Source organism: Coregonus clupeaformis, chromosome 35 (assembly GCF_020615455.1).
Source record: "Coregonus clupeaformis isolate EN_2021a chromosome 35, ASM2061545v1, whole genome shotgun sequence".
Classification (NCBI taxonomy): domain Eukaryota; kingdom Metazoa; phylum Chordata; class Actinopteri; order Salmoniformes; family Salmonidae; genus Coregonus; species Coregonus clupeaformis.
The window spans coordinates 19,380,189-19,407,533 of record NC_059226.1 but is presented as its reverse complement, the minus strand read 5'-3'; the positions used below and the strand labels follow the sequence as shown (position 1 = coordinate 19,407,533).

At 40.1% G+C, this 27,345-nt stretch overlaps 1 protein-coding gene across 1 annotated transcript; it reads left to right on the top strand.

The window, feature by feature from the left end:
• Positions 1–321: 321 nt before the first annotated feature.
• On the top strand, positions 322–27,345 carry LOC121550976 (C1q-related factor-like). The gene is made up of 2 exons (XM_041863454.2): positions 322–1,143; positions 25,355–27,345. The coding sequence occupies exons 1-2, from the start codon at positions 541–543 to the stop codon at positions 25,532–25,534; spliced, it is 783 nt and encodes a 260-aa protein (XP_041719388.2). The 5' UTR covers positions 322–540; the 3' UTR covers positions 25,535–27,345.

Genomic DNA, 27,345 nt, shown 5'->3' with positions numbered 1-27,345 from the left:
AAAAAGCCTGAGAATCCGTCACCACAAACACACCACACACATACGCGGACTCTATGACTGCTCTCTCTGTCTCTCTTTCTCACACTCACTCTCCCTGTTCATCCTCTTGCCATTCCTCTCTTTTCTCTCTCACACTCCTCCTCCTGAGCGTTCCTTCCTTTGTATCCACTTTCTTTCTCCTTTCTTATTCATGCAAAGAGTTTGGGACTAAATTCTATATGTCGGCTCGTATATGTGTGTGCTCCCTATGTGCGTTCTTGTGCACGCTGGTGAGAGAGAGTGTGCGGGAACTACCTCCGTGTGTGTGAGTGAAAGCAGCGAGGCGTATCAGTGAGTGTATGTGGGTCTCTCTCTTACCCTCACACACTAGCCGCTCCTCCTCCTACTCTTCTTGGGATCCCCGTGTCCCTTTCCTCGGTGGCAGGCTCCCCACACCCAGCAGTCACCATTTCCGCTCCCAGGAGAGCCACGCTGGCAACACAGCCCCTTCCCCGACTCAGCATCGGGAGGAAGACCCTGGTGGCGGCTGCCGTCGGGGTCATGCTGGTCCTGGTGCTGGTGGTCCTCATCCCCGTGCTGGTCAGCTCCGTGGGCACCGACACCAGCCACTTTGAGATGCTGGGTACTTGCCGCATGGTGTGTGACCCCTACCTGAACAAGGGCACCACGGCCAGCAGCACCAGCTCCAGTGGCATCCAGGCGGAGGCGGAGGCCCTCAGCGACAACAGCAACATGCCCTCCACGCTGTTGCAGGGCCCCCAGGGCAAGCAAGGTAGGCCAGGTAAACCTGGACCCCCGGGACCACCAGGAGAGCCAGGGCCACCGGGGCCAGTGGGACCCCCTGGAGACAGAGGGTCTGGAGGGAGGACTGGGATTTTGGGGTTGGGGGGGAACGGAGCTATCAGCACGGCCACCTACAGCACAGTGCCCCGGGTGGCCTTTTACGCAGGGCTTAAGAACCCCCATGAAGGCTATGAGATCCTCAAGTTTGATGACGTGGTCACCAACCTGGGAAACAACTACGACGGCATCTCGGGCAAGTTCATCTGCAGCATCCCTGGCACCTACTTCTTCATCTACCATGTGCTGATGAGAGGAGGGGATGGGACCAGTATGTGGGCAGACCTCTGCAAAAACGAACAGGTGAGTCAATTCACTTCTCCAAGTTTCTGTCTGTCATGTACTGCTCAGTCACTCAGCATAGAGGGATCTTATACATTCTACCACTCACTGCTTACTCCTCTTTTTAATTAGCACTCCAATGGTTTCTCTGCTACAGCCTCAGGTCCCTTCTAAATTACAGATATCTCACCTTATCCCTTGATACTCTGTTGTGCTCTCTCTCCCTCCCCCTCTCCTTTCTATCGCTGAGTGTCACCTGTTGTCACTGTGGTAACTTTGTTGGTGGAAATGTAATCGGAGCTTCACAATCAAATTGCCCTGAAACGGCGTTATAATACAGAGGCTCTATTTCCGAGGAAACGGAAGGCTGGTGGGTAGCAGAAGCATCTGCCGTGCGCTCCCAAAACCCCCCAGAGCGAGCAAATGACGGTCACACAGCTGTGGCACCAAACGCGCCCAGAGAGGGTGATGTGTAATCTGGCGCGCGTCCCGTCATTGCATAAATACGCACTGACATTGCCCGCATCCCTCAAATCAATGGACAGAAAGTTAACCCCGAGTTCAGGGAAGTCCATGTCACTGTTCTTTCCTACTTGTTACAAAATTGAGAAGTTTGCCATATAATACTGGTATAATTGTTTCTTTCACTTGGAATGTAAAAGAAGGTGAGACAAGCGTATGTGCCTGACTTACAGAAGCTTATATTTGTCAGTTAAGACTAGCCCTATTCCATAATTGATTCAGAGCTTTACGCATTTGGAACAAATAATTTATATTTTCAAAAATAAGATATTAACCAGTGATTTCGGATTTTGCATTTCTGTTTGTGTAGACTACATTTATTAGACAGGGAAAATGCATGAAATAGAAGGAATCACAGGAGTGGCGTGAAAGCGCACTATAGCAGATGCAGCTTTTAGTCAGCCGACAGATAATTTAAGAATTTAAAAAATGTAAGCTAATTCCCAGACAGTGGCTATCATTATTATTATTATTATTGCGAAAAGTTTCATTGTGAACCAAGGACGGTCTGCTTCTCTGTGCACGATACATCTGTGAACTGCAGCAAGTCAGCAAGTAATGCGTTCAGACACAAATTACATTGTGCTACATTTAACTTTCGGGTTCACTTATTTAATGACATGTAATCTAAGGTTGTACTCCCGGAGAGACTCAACAAGACGGTAATTATCCAAACGTCTCGTGCGTAAAACAAGAGGATGACAATTAGCCTACTTATCCGTCACAGTGTCGACAGACTGGAAAATGTAAGTGTTGCTTATCATGTCGGGTGTATATTTGCGTGTCATTGGCTTCAAATAAATATAATTTGCATGATGTATTCTCTGCTTTTTTTTACGCATCACTTGAAGGGTCTTGAAATTGATTTATTGCGCCCTAGGGGTGCTCTCAGGTACCTCGAGTGTATGCTACTCGAGAAGTTTATCGTCCAGCAAGGCGGCAACATCTAAAGCTCAGGAGAGTGTAAGATAAACATATTTTTATTTTTTAAGTAATTTGCAATATGCATCGAGTCAACGATAAATTATACAACAGCTTTAGCGGGCATCAAATATTTTGTGATTGAATATCCTCTTATTATCTGTTCATGACCACTTGCGTATAGGGTAAACGTCGCATCACCTTTTTACATTACATTTTACAGCTCATTAGCCTATAGTGTATCATTCAAATCCTCACAATTATATTTCATTAAGCCCCATGCAATGTTTTTCAATACCCTAACAGCATGGTCTCCAACATATTGCTTTGTCAATTAGACTTTTGAGTTACTTTGTTCAATGTTAATTAGCTACGTTTATGTATTTGTGTAGGAGATCTAAACATTTTGCTCCCAGTGTTTCTGCAGAACATTTAATTATAAATGCAAAGTAGATGTGTTTGACTCATTACCCTAATATTATATTAATACCCTAAATGATATTTTATAATGGAATAAAACATTAATATGTAGTTCACATAGAGTACTGTAAATATATTTGTCATAATGACTGTATCTAACTTGTCCAGGCAGGCCAATTTAAAAATGTTTACGGTGGACTTAATCTGTAAGGTTACCTTGTAGGCCTATTGCTAAGGCAGAGGTTTGGGGTTGAGCGCAAAACAACATCATGCCATTTCTGTTGAGCACATACTTCCCTGCTATGTTTTATGCTTTAATGGATGTTTTGCCTAACACTATTACACATAATGTACTCGATCATTTGACCATTTACAGTCAATTGCATTCTGATTCATGGGCTGGCAACTCCTGCCTCCGGCTCAGACTTCTGTGCATTTGATTGGAGCTATATTTTAAATTTAGATGGGGATCTCCATAGAGTCAACTGTTGTCAGTATAGGTCAGAGAGAGAACGCAATCATTCTTTAAAAAAAACAGCTAGGGAACACTTCTTTTCATAAAGGCATATAGATTTCTAGCAACTATAAGAAACTAATCTGAATTTAAATCTATGTAGGCCTAAGGGTAATTCTGGCAGCATATTTTATAGCCTCCAGGTTATTAATCTAATGTAAAGCTTGTTGTTGTCAAATATAGGATAGGAAAGAAGACATGTTTATCCAGCCTTCTTTAATTTATGTTGCCATGGTCACAGAGGGGTTGTTTTAATTGGTATATTCTATTGTCAAACCACTTGAATGGGCCATTGTCCCTCCTGCTTACTTTTACAATTACAGAGAAAATATGACTGAAATGGAAAGAAAGCATACAGGTACAGGTACACTGAGTGCACAAAACATTAAGGACACTTGCTTTTTCCACAACATAGACTGACCAGGTGAATCCAGGTGAAAGCTAAGATCCCTTATTGATGTCACTTGTTAAATCCACTTCAATCAGTGTAGATGAAGGGGAGGAGACAGGTTAAAGAAGGCTTTTTAAGCCTTAAGACAATTGAGACAGATTGTGTATGTGTGCCATTCAGAGGGTGAATGGTCAAGTCAAAATATATATGTGCCTTTGAACGGGGTATGGTAGTAGGTGCCAGGTGTACCAGTTTGTGTCAAGAACTGCAACACTGCTGTGTTCAACAGTTTCCCATGTGTGTCACGAATGGTCTACCACCCAAATTACATCCAGCCAACTTTTTTATTTTTTTATTATATATATTTTTTTCCTTTTTTTTTTTGTCATTTAGCAGACGCTCTTATCCAGAGCGACTTACATTATTTTTTTATTTTTCATTCCCGTGGGAATCGAACCCACAATGAGCTACATCCCTGCCGGCCATTCCCTCCCCTACCATGGACGACGCTGGGCCAATTGTGCGCTGCCCCATGGGTCTCCCGGTCGCGGCCGGCTACGACAGAGCCTGGATTCAAACCAGGATCTCTAGTGGCACAGCTAGCACTGCGATGCAGTGCCTTAGACCACTGCGCCACTCGGGAGGACCAACTTGACACAACTGTGGGAAGCATTGGAGACAACGCTTTCGACACCTTGTAGAGTCTATGCCCTGACATGAGGATGTTCTGAGGACAAATTATTCTATATTAGGAAGGTGTCCTTAATGTTTTTTTTAATTGTAAAGAGTGCTGCGTCTGGTCTCTGTGACCAGTGAGGTCAGAGCTCTCCATCATCCACTAACACTGTGGCATGAAGGCACTGTTACCAGAGCAACGGGCCCTTCTGGAGATGGGCAATATTTCAGAAAAATAAATACCATTTCAGAGGCATATCTGTTGGCCGGCTCAGTGTGGTGTTTTTGATCTTATGTCTGTTGGACACTGAGAGTGTGTCCTCGAGGGGAAGGCCTATTGTCCACGGCTGCTTTTGACATATCACCCCTGAGGCACCTGGAGGCTTCAGCCATGCCATGGAATACTAATGTAACATTGTAGGAAGATAATGCATGTGAGGGGTTCAACATAAAGGTTGAGGTAAATGTCAGTAACAATCTATCTGATGTACTGTACATTTTGTGCAACAGCTTTTATAGACTAGGCTACTTTCTATTTTCATCCAAAATGTTGTTTTGGTGTGCTGGTGATATATTCATTTTAATGAAAATGTGATAAGATCACTGGACTGGACTGGAATCAAAAGTGATTCATTAAGTAAAATCCATTTCAGCCATGTTAAAGAGTGTCGACATCATAAGCATGGAGGGCAGGAAATCAAAGAGACCAGAAAAGTGTCTGTTTGCTTGCTACTGCCACAGTTCTTTGCAGTCATTTTGCAAGTCTCACTATTGTTCCCTGAGTTCAACTCCTTTGACCTATCCAAGCTGCCAAACTTCTCACCCAGCAAACCCAAGGAGAGGGGAGGTGGCGGCTACATGAAGGGCCTCTCTTCTATATATAATGTCTCACTCCACCATAATGTTTATGGGGGGTGTAAAAGCGTTGATACATAATAGACGAAGGCGAACATATGTTCCTATAAAGCACCTTCTGTTCCCGCTTCATTGTGTTCCCAAGAGGAGGGAGTGGAAGCACTTAAGTTAGACACAGGCAACGCACATCTCCAGAGACTTGGGTAATGTTTATAAAGTGGTAACTGTTTGGCTAATGAAACATGTCTCTACTCTCACCCTCTCTCTTTCACCCTCTCACCCTCTCACCCTCTCTCTCTCTCTCTCTCTCTCTCTCTCTCTCTCTCTCTCTCTCTCTCTCTCTCTCTCTCTCTCTCTCTCTCTCTCTCTCTCTCTCTCTCTCTCTCTCTCTCTCTCTCTCTCTGAGCATAGCTTAGCCAGAGAATCTTCCTAGAAAGGTTTTTCTGTGTGAGTTTCTGGGTCTGTCTGTGGGTTTGTCTGTGGGTCTGGTGTTAGTCTGTCTGTGGTTCTGTCTGAGGGTTTGTCTGTGGGTCTGGTGTGGAGGTGAGACCCCAGTGTGTCTGCCTGTGTAAATGACTGTGAATGGTTATAAATGTGGGGTAACTTGTGCTGTGTCATTGATGAAGTGGCCACAGGAAGGCTGATGGTCCTAGAGCAGGGCAATCTGGGCCGGAGCATTCCTCTGCTCATTTAAGGCCGGGAGAAGCTGTGTAGGGACTAGGAGGCTGAGGAGGACTGGGAATAGCAGACAATGCCAGTATTTTATCATCCTTTGGCCTTGGTGCATCATGAAACTGCAGGTTCTCAGGCCCTAGCACTGCAGTTTTTCTGCCCCCTGTATCCTCTCTTTACAAGTTCTGTCTAGCATCAACAGCCATGCTGTTTTTATCTCCCTCTCCTTCTTTCCTCTCCCTCTTTTGGTTCAGTGGGTTGCTTTAGAAGAGTGTCAACATTGTCCCCAGCACCTTGACACATTTCAAACTACACCAAAGAGTTAGCTCCTCTTGGTAAGCAGGCAAATAGGAGTCTATTTTCAGCCCGTTGCACTTCATCTGCTCTCCAAGTTCCCTCTCCACTCCTCTCCTCTCTCCTTGGCTTCTTTTTCCTGTGTCAGAGTCTTGATTCCCTGAGTTGGAGACACCCTGAGTTGGAGACACCCTGGGAGACGAGTCAATGACAATAGAGACAAATCCATTGCCTTACTACTACAAATGGAGAGGGAAAAATACAAAATAGGGAGGCGGGGCAAAGAGAGTTCTGTCATGCCAAAGAGGCTTTTGAATCGTAATTAAAAACCTTGAACCAGATCCAGGATGTGTTTGTGCTCCTCCTCTGTTCCCTTCTTGATATTGTTATTAATCAGCAGAACCGTTTCAGAGTTAATTAAAAGCAATGTCGTGAGCGTCACTCTCTCAGGAGGGCCCTGGGTGAATAATCACTCTGTCTCCTTCTTTAATAAGCTCCAGCGTCCTCCGAGCAGCGCATATGGCTCTTCCCCAACAATTACTGCTCCCTGCCTCCCACCACGCACGCGCACACCCCCTGTGTACTGTGTACTGCCCTCTACATCTCCTCTGCTCTGTTCTATCCATTCAAGGTGATCTTCAGCAGTACACAGTTGATGTCCATACCTTTATTGACAATTGAATATCAATATGTGTCTTGTAACTACAGCCCCAGAATATTATTATTGGAGATACAAAGTTTTGCTCTTGGAGGTTATCTTCAGGAATACTGTTTTGCTTAGAAAACAAAAACAGTCTCGAAAGATTCTGGCCTGTAGTATAGAAACTAGGGGAAAATCTTGGCACAGTCCATCACTGGCTCCTTTGAATTGATTTATCCAAGTAGACGCACAGTGCTGTGAAGTGAAGTCCAGCAATCATCTTCACAGATTGGTTTATTTGTTTATTTATTTGTTTATTTGGATCCCCATTAGCTTTTGCAGAGGCAGCTACTATTCTTCTGGGGTCCACAAAAAACACAAAACATCACAAGTAACAAAACACTGATACACTGATAGACTAGGACAGTCACACACATTTTTAATACAAAGATATACAAACAATGCAACAACAAAATAATTTGTGTGTCAGAGTGTGTTTGTATGTGCATGTTTGTTTTCATTTGTGTGTGCATTTTTTTTAAAGGTAATTTAGTTGTTTGCTTGAGTAACTGGAAATGGAAGGGCGTTCCATGCGATCATGGCTCTGTATAATACTGTGCTTTGCCGTGAATTCATTTTGGACTTGGGGACTGTGAAGAGACCCCTGGTGGCATGTCTTGTGGGTTATGAATGTTATTTGATTATGCAGACAATCAGGCATTTTCATCACAGTAATATTTCTCATAAAACTAGAAGAGAATCAGTTAATCTCTCATCAACCCTCAACCAGGAAAGACTGGAATGCATGTTGTTCATGTTAGTTCTGTATGTGCAGTTAATTGAGAAGTTTTCTTTTTTACAACCACATCTCTATTTTTGATATAAATGGCATGTTATAGAAGGGTCCATGATTTCACATGTTTTTGAGTATAATGTTGTGGATAAAGTATGGAATGACGCAATGTCATGTGTACCACATCCAATGACCTGTATCACTATACTGAGAGTGTTGCTGTTTGTAAAAGGACGTATTTGGGTGTTTTTGAACTTTTGTTCATGTTTTTCCGGTGCCCCCATACTACACAACAAGGACGAGGAAGTGATTTGGTGTTTGGGCTAAGTTTCTCAATCACACAAAAGGTGTCTGGACCCTTATATAATATGCAATTTACATAAACATTTTTGATTTGGTTGTAAAAATAATAATCCTTTAAGGGAAAGGCGTGCTGATCTGTTTTGAGCCAGCTGCAGCTTTGCTAGGTCTTTCTTTGCTGTATTTGACCATATTACCGGACAGTAATCAAGATAAGACAAGACCAGAGCCTGAACAACTAGTACAGTTGATTTTTGTTTCAAAAATGTAGAGCATCTGTTAATAACAGATATACCCCTCCCCATGATAATTGACCATCTAACGTTATATCTAGGAGTTTAGCTTCCTCAACTTGCTCAATGGTCACTACCTTTATACACAACTCCAGTTGAGGTTTAGGTCTTAGAGAATGTTTAGAACCAAATCCAATACTTTTAGTTTTAGATGTATTTAAGACCAGTTTATTACTAATCACCCATTCTGATACTGTTACTCCTTATTTAGAATTTCAGTGAGCTCACTGGCTTTGGGTGCTGAAATGTGGAATCATCCGCATACATAGTTATTCTAGGTTTGTGTAAGACCAGTGGCAAATCATTTGTAAAAAATAGAGAAGAGTAACGGCCCAAGGCAACTGCCCTGAGGGACACCACACTGTATATATCTGATGCTAGAGAAGCTTCCATTGAAGAACACACTCTGGGTTCAATTGGATAAATAACTCTCCAACCATGTGATGGCAAGAGATGTAAAGCCATAGCAAGTAAATTTCTTCAATAACAATTTATGATCAATAACATCAAAGACTGCACTGAAATCTAACAATAAAGCTCCAACTATAATCTTATTATTCATTTATTTTAACCAATCATCTGTCATCTGAGTCAGTGCATTACAATTTGAGTGCCTTTCTCTATGAATGCTGAAGTCAGTAGTTAACTTGTTCTCTGAAAAATTGCATTGTATTTGGTCAAACACAATATTCTCCATCAGTTTACTAAGAACAGGCAGCAAACTGATTGGGTGGCTGTTAGAGCCAGCAAAGGGTGCTTTATTGTTTTTAGGCAGTGGAATTACTTTAGCTTCCTTCCACGCCTGTGGAGACACTCCTTTAGGCTTTGGTTTAAGATAAAGCAAATAGGGGTGGCAATACAGTCTGCTACCATTCTCAATAGTTTCCCATCAAGGTTGTGTATACCTGGTTGTTATTGATGGACAACAATAGTTTTTCCACCTCTCCCACACTAACTTGACAAAATTCAAAACAGCAATCCTTCTCTTTTATTATTAGATATTTTATACAAAATTATAATGGTTCACTGTTCAGTGTTGTCATTTCACTTCTGAGTTTTTCCACTTTACTATTGAAATAGTCATTGAAATGATTGGCAATATTGAAAGGTGTTGTTATAAATGTGCCATCAATTTCAATTAACAATGGAGATTAATTGTTGTTCTTGCCCATGATATCATGTAAGGTACTCCAAAGTCTTTTTCCATAGTGTTATATGTCATTTATCTTGGTTTGGTAATATAATTTATTCTTATTAAGTTTAGTCGACCATTTTCTCAATTTACAGTATGTCAACCAATCAGCTGAGCAGCCTGACTTGTTTGCCATTGCTTTTGCATAATTTATTTGAACCATACAATTTTTTAATTCCTCATTTAGCCAGAAGGCTCTAACAGTTTTCACAGTTTTATTTCTTTTTTTATTTATTCTCTTTATTAATTTTGTTTTTTAATTTGTTTAAAAATATATATATATTTTTTTTTTGGGGGGGGGGGAATGGATCAGCTTAATATTGCAGATAGATTGTATCTTCTATCAATGTAATTGTCTGCATCACTTCCAATCCCCCATGTTTTTTTTATATATATATATACTCCCCTTTATTACTTTTCAACCCCACCATCCTTTCCCTACTTGGAGTAAATTAGTGAACAACAATGCCCAGGCCTCTACTTCCGGTCTATACTTACTATCTACACCTTATGGACAGAGTTAATTTTACAATAATTCTAATATATATATATATATATATATATATATATATATATATATATATATTATTATTTATTTTTTTGCTCCTGAACTTCTTCTACTCTCAACCTCTCCGATCATTTTCATGATGTCCATCCGGTTTGCTTCTATATGCCATATCTTTCTAACTGTGCTCTTTCCCAAAAGCTCCCAACATACAACCTATATACTTATTATGGACACAGTATGCTTACATTATTAGCTATCTTTGTTATTATTTGTTGTTATTTGTTATTAGTCCCATCCTTCAACTCTATTCAATACCTCCAATCTATCTCTTAACACCATCCATATAGGATTTCTATTTGCCATATATATTTCAACCGTACTGTGATGTTTTACAAAAGTTCTGAACCTTTCTATTCTCATTGCTTCTACAGATTTTGAATTAAAAATTCAATTATATTATTCATTATATTATTGATAGATTGGCTATGACTTTTCAGATCACCCAGTAATGCTATCTGCAAGGTTAGCTCCAGGTAAATATTGCAATCCTTTAGCCATTCCTGGACCTGTGTCCAAAAACAAGCTACAAATGGACAGAACCAAAACAAATGATCTAATGATTCTGTCTCTTCACAGCAAAATCTGCAGAGCTGGGAAGATTGTATCCCCCATATAAATAACATTCTATTGGTAGCAAGAATTTTATATAATAATTTAAATTGAAAGATTCTAATTTTTGAATCCGGTGTCGTTTTGCGTGTCAGTTCATAAACACTATGCCATGGGATCGGTACGTCAAAGATCTCTTCCCAACTATTTTGCAATCTATATGGGACGGCTGTCAATCCTTTGGTCCTTAAGTGAAACTGATATACTTTTTTATTTATCACAGTTTTCCTTAACCAATTATGTTCTTTAATGCAAGGCCGACAGACATGTTCCTTACTTTTTCCCCCTTCCACTTTCCTCTTCCACTTTGCGGTAAGGCTGCAATTATTTGGTTGTAATTTTGGGTAGAGCAGACATTTCCATATGTTTTTGTTAGCTGCATGTGCGACATAACTCCACCAGTCCTACCGATTAAATCATTTACGAAGATTATACATTTTTTAAACATTCTGTCAAAAAATAAAGGTTTTTTGTCAATTAGTATATTTGAATTTAACCACAATATTTGTTGCATTATTTGTTCTGTTGTTTCTGGAGGATTAAATTGAAATTGCAACCAACTTTCTATGGCTTGTTTTAGAAATAGTGATATTTGGGAGATTATTTCCTTTTCAAATAACTGAAAGTGAGAGGTTGTAATCTGAATAAAGGGAAAAAGGCCTTTCTTGAACATTGGGTGAGACAATCTTACTAATTTGCTTGAGAACCAGTTCGGGTTTAAGTATAACTTTTGTATGACTGAAGCTTTTAGTGACAGGTCTAATGCTTTAATATTTAATAATTTCTGTCCTCCGAATTCATATTCATTACATAAATATGCCCTTTTAATTTTGTCTGGCTTGCCGTTCCAAATAAAATTGAATATTTTTTTCTCATATAATTTAAAACACTGTTCGCTAGGCGTAGGCAAGACCATAAGCAAATAGGTAAACTGGGATACTACTAAAGAGTTAATCAGGGTGATTTTTTCACAAATTGACAGGTATTTTCCTTTCCATGGTAGTAAGATCTTATCTATTTTTGCTAACTTTCTATTAAAATTTATTGAAGTGAGATCATTTATTTCCTTTGGGATATGTATTCCGAGTATATCCACGTCACCATCAGACCATTTTATTGGTAAACTACATGGTAATGTAAAAATTGTATTTTTTAGTGATCCAATACGTAATATAGTACATTTGTCATAATTTGGTTGTAATCCAGAGAGGTTAGAGAATGTATCTAGATCCTCTATGAGGCTGTGGAGGGATTCTAGTTGTGGATTTAAAAGAAAACATGAATCATCAGCGTACAATGACACCTTTGTTTTTAAGCCCTGTATTTCTAATCCTCTGATATTATTATTGGATCTGATTTTAATAGCTAACATCTCGATGGCCACAATAAATAGATATGCCGATAGTGGACAACCTTGTTTCACTCCTCTTGACAGTTTAAAACTTTCTGAGAAATAGCCATTATTTACTAATTTACACCTAGGGTTACTATACATGATTTTGACCCATTTTATAAGAGATTCTCCAAAATTGAAATGCTCCAGGCATTTATATATAAACCCCAGTCGAACTTTATCAAATGCCTTTTCGAAGTCTGCTATGAATAGCAGGCCTGTTTTCCCATATTTTCCATAGTTTTCTATTGTTTCCAATACTTGCCTTATATTATCTCCAATTTATCTTCCATGTAAAAAACCTGTCTGATTAGAATGAATAATATCCGACAATACCTTTTTAATTCTATGCGCTATACATTTTGCTAGGATTTTTGCATCACAACACTGAAGTGTAAGGGGCCTCCAATTTTGTAAATGGACTGGATCTTTATATTTTTCACTTGTCAGATAATCTACAATTTACATAGGAGTGGTTAAAACATGCTAATAACGGTCCTCTTAGTATATCAAAAAAGGTTTGGTATACCTCGACTGGTATGCCATCCAACCCTGGAGTTTTCCCGGACTTAAAGTCTTTAATTGCATCCAGCAGTTCCTCCTCTGTAATTTCACCTTCACATGAGTGTTTCTGTGTGGCTGTTAATTTGACATTATCAATAGAAAAAAATTCTCTACAATTAGCTTCAGTTAGAGGAGATGGAGGGGACTGAAAAGAGAACATATGCTTAAAGTACTTTGTTTCTTCCTTCAAACTATCATTTGGTGAATTATGGGTGACTCCGTCAATTGTAACCAGTTTCATTAAGTTATTTTTGGTAGCATTCCTATGTTGAAGATTAAAAAAGAATTTTGTGCATTTTTCCCCATATTCCATCCAGTTTGCTTTATTTTTACAATATATTACACTTGATCTTTCTTGAATAAGTTTCTCCATTTCTTTTTGTTTTTCCTCTGCCTCTATGTTACAGTTTCTATTGCCATCTATCTGTTCTGTTAGACTTTCTATTTCCTTTCTTAGTATAAACTCTTTTGACCTAAATTGCTTTTGTTTTCGAGATGAGTACTGAATTGCATGGCCTCTAAAGGCACATTTAAAGGTGTCCCATACAATAAGGGGATTCGCTGTACCTATGTTATGTTGGAAAAAGTCAGTTATAAATTCCTTTGTTCTAATTATAAATAAATTATCATCCAATAGGCTTTGATTAAATCTCCAATATCCTCGCCCACGTGGAAATTCAGTAAGAGTAATGTATATGCCTATTATATGATGGTCCGACCGCATTCTGTCCCCTATCAACACTTTTTTTTACTTTTGGTGCCAACGAGAATGAGATAAGAAAGAAGTCAAGACGACTAGCTTGATTCAGTCTCCGCCATGTATATCTCACTAGATCAGTATATTTAAGCCTCCATATATCTACTAGTTCTAATGTATCCATGACATTCACAATTTCCTTAAGAGCATGTGGTTGATTGTTTGTGGTGTGATTTCCTTTACGGTCCATTGAGCTATTTAAAACAGTATTATAATCCCCCACCATAATAATATTGTCTTGAGTTGCTTGCAGGCTTGATAATGTATTATAAATATTGTCAAAGAATTGTGGATCATCATTATTTGGTCCGTAAAGGTTAATGAGCCATATCTGTTTATGGTCCAATAACATATTTAAAATAATCCATCTACCTTGCGTATCTATTTGGATAATTTGCACATTCGGATCGAAATTACTATTAATTAATATCATCACCCCTTTTGAATTTCTTTGCCCATGGGAGAAGTATATTTCCCCTCCCATTCTTTTTTCCACGCTACTTCATCTCGAATTGTTGAATGAGTTTCCTGTATACAATAGATATTCTCTTTGAGCCATGTAAATATTGTTCTTCTTTTGTTATTATCAGCTAAGCCATTACAATTATAACTGGTTATACTTATTTCACCATACACCATAATGAGATACAAGTTTCAAGTCTATTTATCATTATATATGTTTGTAAATTTACCAATAAAAAATAGCGTAATGATTGAGTGTCCATATAGCTGTACCGTGATATTTGCATTACTACGGAGTAACCCTTCAATTGTTCTCCACTAATTCCCCCCCAGTTTTATTTCTTAACAGGTGCATGCTTGTCTACAATTGGCATGAATACTTTTACAAATACTTCCAGTACTGCAATCTGGATTAATGTCCTCATACACATCAGACCAACATAATTTTTGACATCTTCAACAACAGTCCTGAGAAAACATTTAGTATGATCTCTTATAAATTACATGGTATTGCTCCCAAAGTTCTTGTATTTATTTTCGTTAATACCAATTACCCCGCTGAAGACGTTCTTTAAAAAAGTATTCTCGGTCATAATAGGCTTTATATAGGCAAAAATAAATCATTGAATAAAATGGAATGTTTTACATCTTCCTAGGTCTGAGGGGGGTTTTAACCTTCCAGACTGGGAATTGTATCATTTGGAATGTAGATATTTTCAAATAAATGCAATTTAAAAGTTACATTTCACAACATTTTGATTTGAAAAAATATAAACTATTGGAACCAAGACTTAAAAAGAACTGATGTTGGCACAAGATGGAGGGAATGTTGGGGCATAGCTAACTAAATTACAGTTAATGAAAATGTATGCTTAATCCAGTATAAACTAATGTATAGAATGTACAGTGCCTTGCAAATGTATTCATCCCCCTTGGCGTTTTTCCTATTTTGTTGCATTACAACCTGTAATTTAAATGGATTTTTATTTGGATTTCATGTAATGGACATACACAAAATAGTCCAAATTGGTGAAGTGAAATTAAAAAAATAACTTGTTTCAAAATATTATACAAAATAAATATCGGAAAAGTGGTGCGTGCATATGTATTCACCCCCTTTGCTATGAAGCCCCTAAATAAGATCTGATGCAACCAATTACCTTCAGAAGTCACATAATTAGTTAAATAAAGTCCACCTGTGTGCAATCTAAGTGTCACATGATCTGTCACATGATCTCAGTATATATACACCTGAATGGCCCCAGAGTCTGCAACACCACTAAGCAAGGGGCACCACCAAGCAAGCGGCACCATGAAGACCAGGGAGCTCTCCAAACAGGTCAGGGACAAAGTTGTGGAGAAGTACAGATCAGGGTTGGGTTATAAAAAAATATCAGAAACTTTGAACCATTAAATCCATTATTAAAAAATAAGTATATGGCACCACAACAAACCTGCCAAGAGAGGGCCGCCCACCAAAACTCACGGACCAGGCAAGGAGGTCCATTAATCAGAGAGGCAACAAAGAGACCAAAGATAACCCTGAAGGAGCTGCAAAGCTCCACAGCGGAGTTTGGAGTATCTGTCCATAGGACCACTTTAAGCCGTACACTCCACAGAGCTGGGCTTTACGGAAGAGTGGCCAGAAAAAAGCCATTGCTTAAAGAAAAAAATTAGCAAACATGTTTGGTGTTCACCAAAAGGCATGTGGGAGACTCCCCAAACATATGGAAGAAGGTACTCTGGTCAGATGAGACTAAAATTGAGCTTTTTGGCCATCAAGGAAAACGCTATGTCTGGTGCAAACCCAACACCTCTCATCACCCCGAAAACACCATCCCATGGTTTAAGGGGAAGATGTAAATGTCTTGGAATGGCCTAGTCAAAGCCCAGACCTCAATCCAATTGAGAATCTGTGGTATGACTTAAAGATTGCTGTACACCAGCGGAACCCATCCAACTTGAAGGAGCTGGAGCAGTTTTGCCTTGAAGAATGGGCAATAATCCCAGTGGCTAGATGTGCCAAGCTTATAGAGACATACCCCAAGAGACTTGCAGCTATAATTGCTGAAAAGGTGGCTCTACAAAGTATGTGTATGTTTGTATTTGGTGTGAAAAAAACAAACAAAAATGACAAAAATGTATAATAAAAAATTAAATATATAAATTACTTTAGGCCCAACCTTCGGCCCTTTGGATTTCGTTGTTATTGCCACAATGTTATGGTCACTACAGCCAATGGGAACTGATATTGCTTTGGAGCAAAGCTCTGCAGCATTAGTGAAGATACAATCAATACAAGTGGATGTCACAGATCCAACACCATTATGAGTGTAAAGTATTGTCCAAAGCAATATTTAGAAAATGTCTTTGTATTTCCCCTAGAGGGCGGTTTGAGATACAATACTGCGTGAATTAAGCTGTTATCTGCATGTAATTTCCTTTCCAACCCATCACCATGCATCTCAGTGGTTCCTTCTTCATGTCTCTGGGGGTTTCTTAAGCTCTGGTGCACATCAACACAAGACTGTTTAGCCTATTGCTGTGTATTGAGGTGTGACCCATGCAGTATGTTTAGCATGTGGAGGCAATCTATACACAGCAAATTGAACAAACATGAACCATCTGTATCCGAATCTGGTATGTTATATTAGTGGCTGTCTTGATTAATGAAACCTGTTAGAAAGTGTGGAGATTTTTTTTTGCTTTTTTCCCGTAATGCTTTTCCCCGCAATTCATAAAAAAAGAGGGGGACTGAAAGAAAGTTCAGGCTATGTTGGTTGTTAAAATATAAATATAGACATTGTATTCATTCACTTTGTAGCATCTATTATTTCAGAATAGCCTAGACATTGAATCAATATATATCTGTGGTAACACTTTATTTTAAGGTACACATATTAGACACAAATTTGTAGTTTATAAGTATGTATATAATTATCTTATAAGGCCTTTATTATGTCATATTAGCCCAATATTAGATCTTAATTAAGTGATTTGTTATTCAAACAGTATAAGTCATTTATTACTGGCCAATCCTTAATAACAATCCTAAAAAATAACATAATTATTAGCAATAATAAAGGCATATTAATATTTAATAAAGTGTGATCATATTTTTACCTGCAGATTTTTTTCTCAGTTACAGGCAAGCTTTATATGTTTTTGCTCAAGGGTGTAGGGAGGAGTGACCCTATGTGATTAATCTTATACAGTTGACATGCATATATATATGGAAATACAATATATACCATATAGAAGTTTAGTTGTTTACATCTAATTTTGACTTGAATGTTGGCTGTATGGCATATATGAAAGGAGATGTGCCCCTTGCTGTACAATGAGGTCATTTCTGGACAGTTTTTCTGCAAGTAAAAATATGTTCACACTTTAAAATAGGGAACACATACTGAGGTACAATCCCCTTAGCAGTCCAAAATATAAACTGCTTATTAAGAGTCTGTTTCTTGTGTAACTTGCTCTTTATTAAATATTAATATGCCTTTATTATTGCTAATAATTATGTCATTAAGGATTGTCCAGTAATACATGACTTATAATGTTTGAATAAGAAAACACTTAATTAAGGCATAATATATGGCTAATAAGACCTAATAAAGGCCTTATAAGCTACTTATATACACACTTATAAACTACAAATTAGTGGCTAATATGTGTACCTTAAAATAAAGTGTTACTATATAGGTTATCTGTCTCATCAGCTGAACATTCTACTTAACAATCTGGTGCTAAAATAAAGCCAGAGACAATATCTTTGGGCTAGGTTTAGTTTATTCAGCACTGAGACTGAGGGGCCGCTGTTTGTCTCTGTATATCTTCAGGAACAGAGAGCATCTGTCTAGAGTAGACAGTGGTGTCTGGGATAGGGAGAGGCGAGACGCCCTCAGCCCTTGGTATCGGTCCCACCATGTGCGTGCGTGTGTCTGTGTGCGGGCATTCATGCATGTGCCTGCGTTTGTGTAACCCATTCCCACTCTGACAGACCTGTTCCTCCCTCCTGTGATGTAGTCTATGACCCTCACTCTATAATCAGCTGGAGAGGTAGCAGAGGCGGACCTTTGGCCTTGATTTGCTGTGTAATTGGACATCAGATTTGACACTCTGCCGAGTGGAACATTAGAAGCAGTCTAATTAGGTGCGGTAGGGCTATTAAATGAAGGTTTACCCATGTTGTTAAGAAATACCACACAAATTGGAAATGTCAAGATGACACCCGGCTGCCATCGCCAACCAAGGGAAGAAAATAATTTATCAGAAAAGTTTCCCAACTGAAAGCAAACACAATCCCCATACTACTACTTCACTCCAATGCTGTCTCTTCTTCAGCCTGTCTCTGCAGTCTTGTCCCTTTAAATAGCAGAGCAGCAGCCAGACTTCATCTCCACTGTCATCTCAGATTGAATAGTTTATGAATAAGTGATGTAACATCCCCATACATTGAAACACAGGAGCATATGGTCTAAAATAGCCCATGGATTTTCAGCTGGAGATGACTGACTCCAGCATGACATTGGTGTTGACTCACAAGGCTCCTTCATTATAATGAGAGCACATACGGGGGACGGGAAAGCGCCCATGGCCCTGTTCTTTTGTAAACATCTCTCTCTAAGCCCCTGACATCTCGCCATCACCCAATTCAATCCATTCTGATAACCCCCGACCCCCTCTCTCACATCACAGGGAACCCTCAAATCAATGGCTCCAAAGTGACTCACACTCAGACGGCTAAGTTACTGTATGTGTTTAACAAGGTGGCTCTCCCCTCTAAACATGAATATGGCAGATATCAACAGTGATATATCAACAATCCTTCCAGCCAGAAATGATGAATAGGGCACTTCATGAAAAATGCATATGGCAGCAAAACATCTGAACCTGCCTCTCCCTCAAGACTATTAGTACTTTCTGCCTAAGCTTCGCCTCGTTAGGGAGGTTTCTCACACTGCAAAACGCTCCTCTCAATACCCCATAATACCTTGTGGTGCATTTCAAACAATAACAGTTTTTTTTTTATTCATAGAGACTAAAATAAGGGTTGTTGTTGTGCAAGGGTTCAACGTGTCACCCGATTCTACCCTAAAAACACTCTGTTACCAAGATGCAGGGAGTGAGTGGTGATTGAGACTGAGCAGTGCTGAAAATTTAGCGCTTCTCACAGTAATTGACTGACAATAGTGAGTCACAAACAAGCAAGAGTTGGGACACACAGGTCAGAGTTGATGCTTCCCCCTCTACCTCTCTGTTCCTCCTCCTCCCCCATTCCAGTGCCAATACATCATCATCACAACAAGCCAAAGGATTTTCCAGCCCCATCGTTATCACTGTTGGCCCCATTCATCGCCTCTGTGTTTTGTTGAGTCATTATCCTCCCCAGTGGTTGTTGTTTCTAACCGATAGGACACAGAACTGTAATACATAATGCATTTCCGTGATGACAGGCTTTGATTTGCCTTGACACCCAGTGGGAGGGACACTTGGCATTATATAAACAATTGTATAAACGGTGGAGAGGTTCATGCGACGAAAGGCATTCACGTTACAATGAAAAAAGGCCCTGAAGGTACAAACAGAACAAATGCAGTGATTAATGCACAAAGCCTTTCTCTCTTTTTCCTTGACAGATGGTGGCTCTCCCGTACCATCTCCTTCTCTCAACAACTTATCATGTATTTAATCAGGTTTCTACCACAAATACACCAATAACACAAAAGAGGAGTGGAGGTTTTTGACAGCATAACAACTCTGCTCAGAACAACACCTGACACCAAAAATCTGTGGGGCAACGGTCTTTTGACTAGGGAGATTTCTGTGTGTGTGTGTGTGTTTGAGCGCGTGCAAATGTGTGTGTGTGTGCATGTGTATCCGCGTGTGCGTGAGTGTGTGTGTGCATGTACGTGCATGTGTCATGGTGGTGGGGGTTAGGAGATGTGCCAGGGTTGTGACAAGGTGGCTAAGCTGCTATTAGGCATGCGGCTCACGGTTGGGTGTTCAAACCCAATTAGGTGGCGGTACACTTGGATTTAGAAAGAGGTGAGCGAAGTTTAAAGAATGGAAGCTTAACAGTGAGTCAACAAGTCCCTGCCAGAGAAACGTCAGCAGCTGTCCTCCATCCAGACATGTCCTTGTCACTCCGACTGGAGAGAACAGATCGGTGTCCAAGAGAGGGACGTTACAGACTGTTACTGACACCAGCAAACCACAACTAGGCCAGTACAATATTTCAATGGGTTTTTTGGATATTTTGCATTGACAATCAAGACAGTAACACAACACCAGGCATTTCAGCTGTTAGCTATAGGATAATTCAAAATGCCATCGCAACGCAACATGATTCCCAACTCTGTAAAAGTAGTCAGCTTTAGCAGAGGACAGCGAATATGCAAAAAGCTGTCATCCCTTAATCTCAGAGGCCTATTATAGGTACAAGTGCTGTCATTATTGATAAACTCCACATTCATATTCAAATGCATTCACAAGGCCAGCGGAGCCGAGTGGAGTGGTATTCACTGTGGAGTCTGGGGGGCATTATCTATTAAGCTGAAGCAGCACAGCCTCAGCCCTCAGCTCTCATCTCTAGTGTTCCAGTACCACGCAGAGCATTATTCAATCAGAGATATCACAGTGACAATGTGATGGATGCTAACATGCTTCAGCAGCCACGGCAGGGGGAGACGAGACAACGTCAGACGACTCTGGAGCCATTTGCCATCGCTGGAGTAGGCTAGGCTGGCCTGGGCGCTCACGCTTTGTTTGTTGTGTCAAAAGTTCCACGTCGTATTCTATTTTGAGGCCATGCTCTGCCAGTTACAGTTTTGTTCTCTCTGCTCCTTTTGCTCACTCCCTCTTTCTCTCTCTTTCTCTCTCTTTCTCCCTCTTTCTCTCTCTTTCTCTCTTTCTCTCTCTTTCTCCCTCTTTCTCCCCCTTTCTCTATTTCTCTCTCTCTTTCTCCCTCTTTCTCTCTCTTTCTCTCTTTCTCTCTCTCTTTCTCTCTCTTTCTCCCTCTTTCTCTCTATTTCGCTCTTTCTCTCTCTCTTTCTCTCTCTTTCTCTCTCTTTCTCCCTCTTTCTCCCCCTTTCTATATTTCTCTCTCTCTTTCTCCCTCTTTCTCTCTCTTTCTCTATTTATTCTCTCTTTCTCACTCTTTCTCTCTCTTTCTCCCTCTTTCTCCCTCTTTCTCTCTCTTTCGCTCTTTCTCTCTCTTCTCTCTCTCTCTCTCTCTCTCTCTCTCTCTCTCTCTCTCTCTCTCTCTCTCTCTCTCTCTCTCTCTATAGATATATATATACATATATATATATATATATATATTTCTCTCTTTCTCCCTCTTTCTCCCACTTTCTCCCTCTTTCTTTCTCTTTCTCCCTCTTTCTATCTCTTTCTCTCTCGCTTTCTAAAGTCTAACCTATGGCTTGCGCTTCCAGCTTGTGAGTTGTTCCGAGTACAGTGTGAGGGTAAATTATGCGGCTTCTCTGTCATTGTGTACAACAGCGACTGAGTGAAAGAAATAGAGAATGAACAATGAATTGAGCAATGAATGAGAGTTTCAATCTCAATTATTTAATATGACTATAGCGTGGTCAGATTATTTGTAATCAATGGTTGCTGAGAACAAATACATTGGATTTGTAATAGCGTAAGGACAGTCCTTGGCAAGTTTACTTCCTTAAGGAGTTGAATTGAGTCATATCACACACCTCTGACATCATCAGAGGTCCCAGAGTTCAATGTGAATGCAATAAGACAAATATTTTAAGAAGTTTCATCAAAATCCCCATAGACAGATCCAACCAAGTCTCTATCCTCCGTCCCCATCCGGCACAAAGCAGCAACCTTCTAATAAGAGCGTGTTGACTTTGTGTGCTCAGGGCGAATCATCTCATATTAATATGCACTGGACGACTGCTGCTACGGATCAGGAGAGAGGGCTTTGTTTGCACATCGATATGAGCCTTGCAAGATTTAATCAGGAAGGTAAACAATGAAAAAAGACTCATAGATGCCTATCGTACAATATGCCAATGCCATATTTAACCTGCACCTTTAAGGCTGGCTTCAGCATAACTGTTTGGCATAGTCCTTCATAGCATTACCCAGAGTACTTCACCTTGAAATTACTCTCCAATATGGCAAAGATCTCCATGCAAGCTGGAATGTCTCTAGCTATCTATTTAAACTGTCCTCAACCAGGTCTCTCTTGAAAAAGATATTTGATCTCAATGAGAAAAACCTGTATAAATAAAAAAAAAAAAAAAAAAAAAAAAAAAAAAATATGTTACTGAACATTCCTCTTATTCTGGCTGAGAATAATCAAAGGTGTCTGGCATGACGTGTTTCTACAGCCACAATATATTTATTCCTCTGTCGCCCTGCATCTTTCATTTCAAACTTATCCATTACGTTCTTCCATTTGTCTTATTCTTATTAGTCCTTTCAATTTGCCTTTTAAAAAATCACACTTCTATCTACTGCTAAGAGATATTATGCGAGGTAAAGAAAAAATGACAGGCTTGCTCTACTCCTTCTCAACGTTGTGAGAAGAGTGGAAAAGGCAAGAGGGAGATAAACTAAAGAGAAGGCTTCATGAAATCACTGAGATTTCTCAGATTCTCATTATTGTGACTGTCTGATTGTCAGCAGGGTGCTTCATACCAAGCTGTCAAAGAAGTAGTCCGATTCCAAAGGACTGGCAAGGCTTCCAAGATGCCTGAATGTGATGAAGGCGATGAGGCACTGATGTCAGTAGATAAAATGCTGCTCCATGTGAAATATCGTATTATCGTATTGTCTCCATGGTGAAGAAGTTAAGCCTTTCCGTCTGTCACAAGACCTGCTAAAGAGCGGGGATGACAGGTACATGAAGTGTTAGCAGTGGATGGGATGTGTGCCCTATCAATGTTGAAAATGATCTTGCAGTTGGCATTCTTTAAAAAATCAAATCAAATTTTATTGGTCACATGACCCGAATACAACAGGTGTAGACTTTACTGTGAAATGCTTACTTACAAGCCCTTAACCAACAATGCAGATTTAAAAAGTAAGAAAAATATTTTCTAAATAAAAAAGGAAATAGTAACACAATAAAATAACAATAACGAGGCTATATACAAGAAGTACCAGAACCGAGTCAATGTACGAGGTAGTTGAGGTAATTGAGGCAGTTGAGGTATTCTCACTCTTCACATGCCCTTTGAGAAGCTTTCCATTTCTCTCTCACTCAGTTCTTTCATAGTTTTTAAATACTTTTATACACCTCCATTGGAAGACTGGACAAAAGTTTTCCCAGCTTTAAAGGAGAAATAATATGACCATGCTTTTTCATATTGGTTGATTTCTTAAAGCCTTTAGAGGACTCAACATCCCTCTTCTAACAGTTGTCATTATGCTCGCGATGATGGGATGTTTTCAGTGAATTTCATGATTTATTGATGATGCATTGTCACTCACATCATTGCTTAGCTTAGACAGGTTTTTAAACACAATGTGTCAATTCAATAAATGTATCTCTCAAAACACTTTGTTCAGCACTGACTAGGGACTGACTGAAACTATGTTATTTGATTTGCATGCATTCATTAGACAGCAAGTCTCCCTCCCTGTCTCTCTCTACTCCTCCACCCATCCCTCTGTTCTCCCCCTCTCCCCTAACCCTGGCCCACAGACAATCACTGACAGGTCTACAGGGTTAAACCCCATCAGTGTGTTGTTGCAGGAGGTCTGTGCCAGCCCCCTGGCCCTCAAATGTGTCAATAAATCCGATGTGTGTGGCCCCTGGTTAAACGGGCCAATTCATTATCCCATCTTATCCCTGCCACCTGCTCAGCCAGGCTGTCGCGCGGCGAACCAGATCTGGGACCCTGCCCATACTTTAGATTCAGATCCAGAAGCTTTTTAGAGAATGGGGAAAATAGTAGTTTGATTGAAGTTATGACAGATGTGTTTTTCATTGGTGGGACAGATTATAAAGGATTCTTAGCTACAGACAATATCAAGATGTATGGCAACTGAATGTATATCTCAGATTCTATGCTTGTGTACATACTGCTGCACTTCAGTTTCTACATGAATGGTAAATGGTATTTCTGTTGCATGCATACACACACACACACACACACACACACTTAAACGCACACAGTTATTACTGTCAGGGCACCCGTTTCTCACTACAGCCCACGCTGTTCTCCCAGGAGAGAGGAGAACGTTTCAGATGGAGCTTAATTAGCCAGGACCAGAGGTCAAGGAGATCCAGCACCAAATGTTCAGACTGCCAGGCAGCCTGTCCTGGCATTACCATACACACCACATAGCCTACAGCCAACATAAATGCAATTGCTATGGCAGATATACAGTAATTTATTAATTCAATCACACTTACAACATATCTTACTTTCACAGTATTTTCTCATTCACTAAAGAATAGGGATATTTTTCACTTTTTATAAGTTCATGTGAGGTGGGTGTCCTTGATGTATTTCACTGTAACTCCTCAGTAGTTCCCTCTACACTTCCAAAAGGGTTCTTCGGCTGTACCCATAGGATAACCCTTTTTGGTTCGAGGTAAAAACACTTTTTGGTTCCAGATTGAACAATTTTTGGTTCCATGTAGAACCTATTCCACAGAAGTGGAACCAAATGGGTTCTACCTGGAACCAACAAAGGGTTATCCTATTGGGACAGCTGAAGAACCCTGTAGACCTTTCCTGCAGTCAAATGACCTAGTGGCCTCATGGGTGGAATGTTATTAATATTTTTCATAATTTCAAAATTAATAAACATTATATAAAAAAACTGCAGAAAATCCAGTGTTTCTATGTCAAACGGTTTTGTTATATTTCAGTCTTCTGTGATGTATTGTATATAAAGTGTAATATTGGGATACAAACTCAAAATTGAAGCCCTTAACCATGTGTGTGAGGTGTATACTTTTGTTTCAAAGTAGAGTTGATTAAGACTACCAAGAAACACTCTGTGTGACCCTGATTTAGCCCACTGCAGTAAAAGCTTTTAGGGTTCTAGATGGCACCTTTTTTTTCTAAGAGTGTATAATAGAACCAGGTCACCAGAAGAGTGAAACCTGTTGTTGGGTTTTTTAGAACGTCTACTCAGGTGGAGAACACTGAGCAGCGCTTTGAGCAGAGACAATAACCATCTGACCCGACACCCCAGCCCACAGCCTTCAATTCATGGCGGAACATTCAATGAAGAACCAATGACAGCCTAATTAAAATCATGTTGTGGTGTGTGATGTGCCAGAAGGTTACTGACCCATCCCTTGTTCTTTATGTGTAGAATTAAAAGGCAGAATCAAAGCATGACAACTGAAATGAGCGCAGTATGTTTCTCTAACCCATCGATCCTCTCTTTCCTCTCTTCCCTGTTCAGGTGCGAGCCAGTGCCATCGCCCAGGACGCTGACCAGAACTATGACTACGCCTCCAACAGTGTCATCCTCCACCTAGACGCAGGCGACGAGGTCTACATCAAGCTGGACGGGGGCAAGGCTCACGGCGGCAACAACAACAAATACAGCACCTTCTCTGGGTTCATCCTCTACGCCGACTGAACCCACGCAGGAGGCACGTCCCAGACAGAAAGACAGAGAAAGAAAAGAAAGTAAGAGATTGAGAGAAAGAGTTGTAATGAGGGAAGGAAGGGGTTAAAAGCCGGAATGCTTTCTCTGCTTATAAAACACATCAGCCCCAAATCAAGGTTCTCCAGCTCAGCTTGGCCTGCCTGCCTGTCTGCTGTGCTGTGAGGGAGGGAGAACACAATAATAGGGGAGGGAGTAGTGTGGGGTGAAGCTAGGGAGAGAGAGGTGCTTAGCCCTCCTCATCAGAATTCTAACCTGTCAGTTGCTCCTTGCTTTCTGAGTATTCCTCCTCCTCAAACTGGAAAATAAACCAACTAACGTCAAGTGGATCCGGCCTCATCATCTTCTCTCCATAACGGTCGGCTATATGGACTCAGTTGACTGAAATTGTCTTATCTTGTCGTTATGTGCTTTTCCTTAGAATATCAGTATTTTACTTTTGTAAAAGATACTACTACATCGTATATTTACACAAAACAGGATATTAAAAAGATGTTTGTCCCTTGTGAGAAAAAAACTAGATTTTAAGAGAATGGTTTTGTGAGATGTTGACTGTGATTCAGCAGGTGAGCAATCTAAAAGTCTGATTAAAAACGCCTTTAGTTGAGAAACGGAAATGAAAGGTGTCATTATAGTTTTTAACGATATATGATTTGTTGCATTTGACACCTGGCTGTCACATGGTGTTGTTTGTTTATGTGTGATATCAGCTGTGGGAACACAGGCCTGGTTTGTGGCTGAATGTTATTCATGCAAAGCATGTTATACACAGACAACATTACATTTTCCCTTGTCCCATCCAACATATCTAAAGAGAAAACGACACATAGTCTCTATCCTTGCCCCTTATCCGTCTATATACCCCTATCCTATTTGTCTAAACAGGGCCAAAGTGGGTTGAAAATAGACTAAAATGTATATTAGATGTTCTAGTTATGTAGATATCCTCCACCACCAGAGTCATTCAATGAAGCAACATATTCAGATTCTGAGGGAACCTATTTTATAAAAAACAGTGTCCATTACTTCAGCTTCTTCCTCTTGCACTCTGCTGTGGTGAAGTTAAACATCTAAAGCAGAGCAATGGGAGAGAGTTAGAGTTAGAGAGAGAGAGAGAGAGAGAGAGAGAGAGAGAGAGAGAGAGAGAGAGAGAGAGAGAGCGAGAGCGAGAGCGAGAGCGAGAGAGAGGGGAGGGAGAGAGAGAGAGGGGGAATGGGATGTTTTAATGGCGAGGCAGATTTTCTGTTTCAGTGTCTGAGGCTTCACTGGATGTCATCCATTCATTAGCTGCATATTCACTGATACATACAGGCATTATGGTAATATTTACTCAACATGGCGGGCTGACAGCTTGCTTTAGAATGAAATTGATTGGGTGAGTGACTTGGCTTGTTAGCATTGTGTGTGTGTGTTTGTGTGGGTGTGTGTGTGTGTGCGTGCGTGCGTACGTGCGTGTGTGTGCATGTGTGTGCGTGTGTGTGCGTGTGTGTGTGAATACGTACATGCGTGAATGTGTGTGTTGGTGTATTTGAGTGTTATCATCAGAGCATGCGCCGTGCCATTGCTACTGCTACATTGTTGTTTTTCTGTTATTCTGTGCTACAGCCAATGACAGATATTTTACTCAGCAGACAATGAGATTGCATTACATAGGGAGGGGAGCCTCTGTAGAGATGGTGAGAAGAACAAACAGCTTGTAAATGAAATCTATGTTATGTTTGTCTATCTAATTTTATCTTTTTGAACTGTTGAATACATTTAAATAATAAATGGAATTGGAGTCA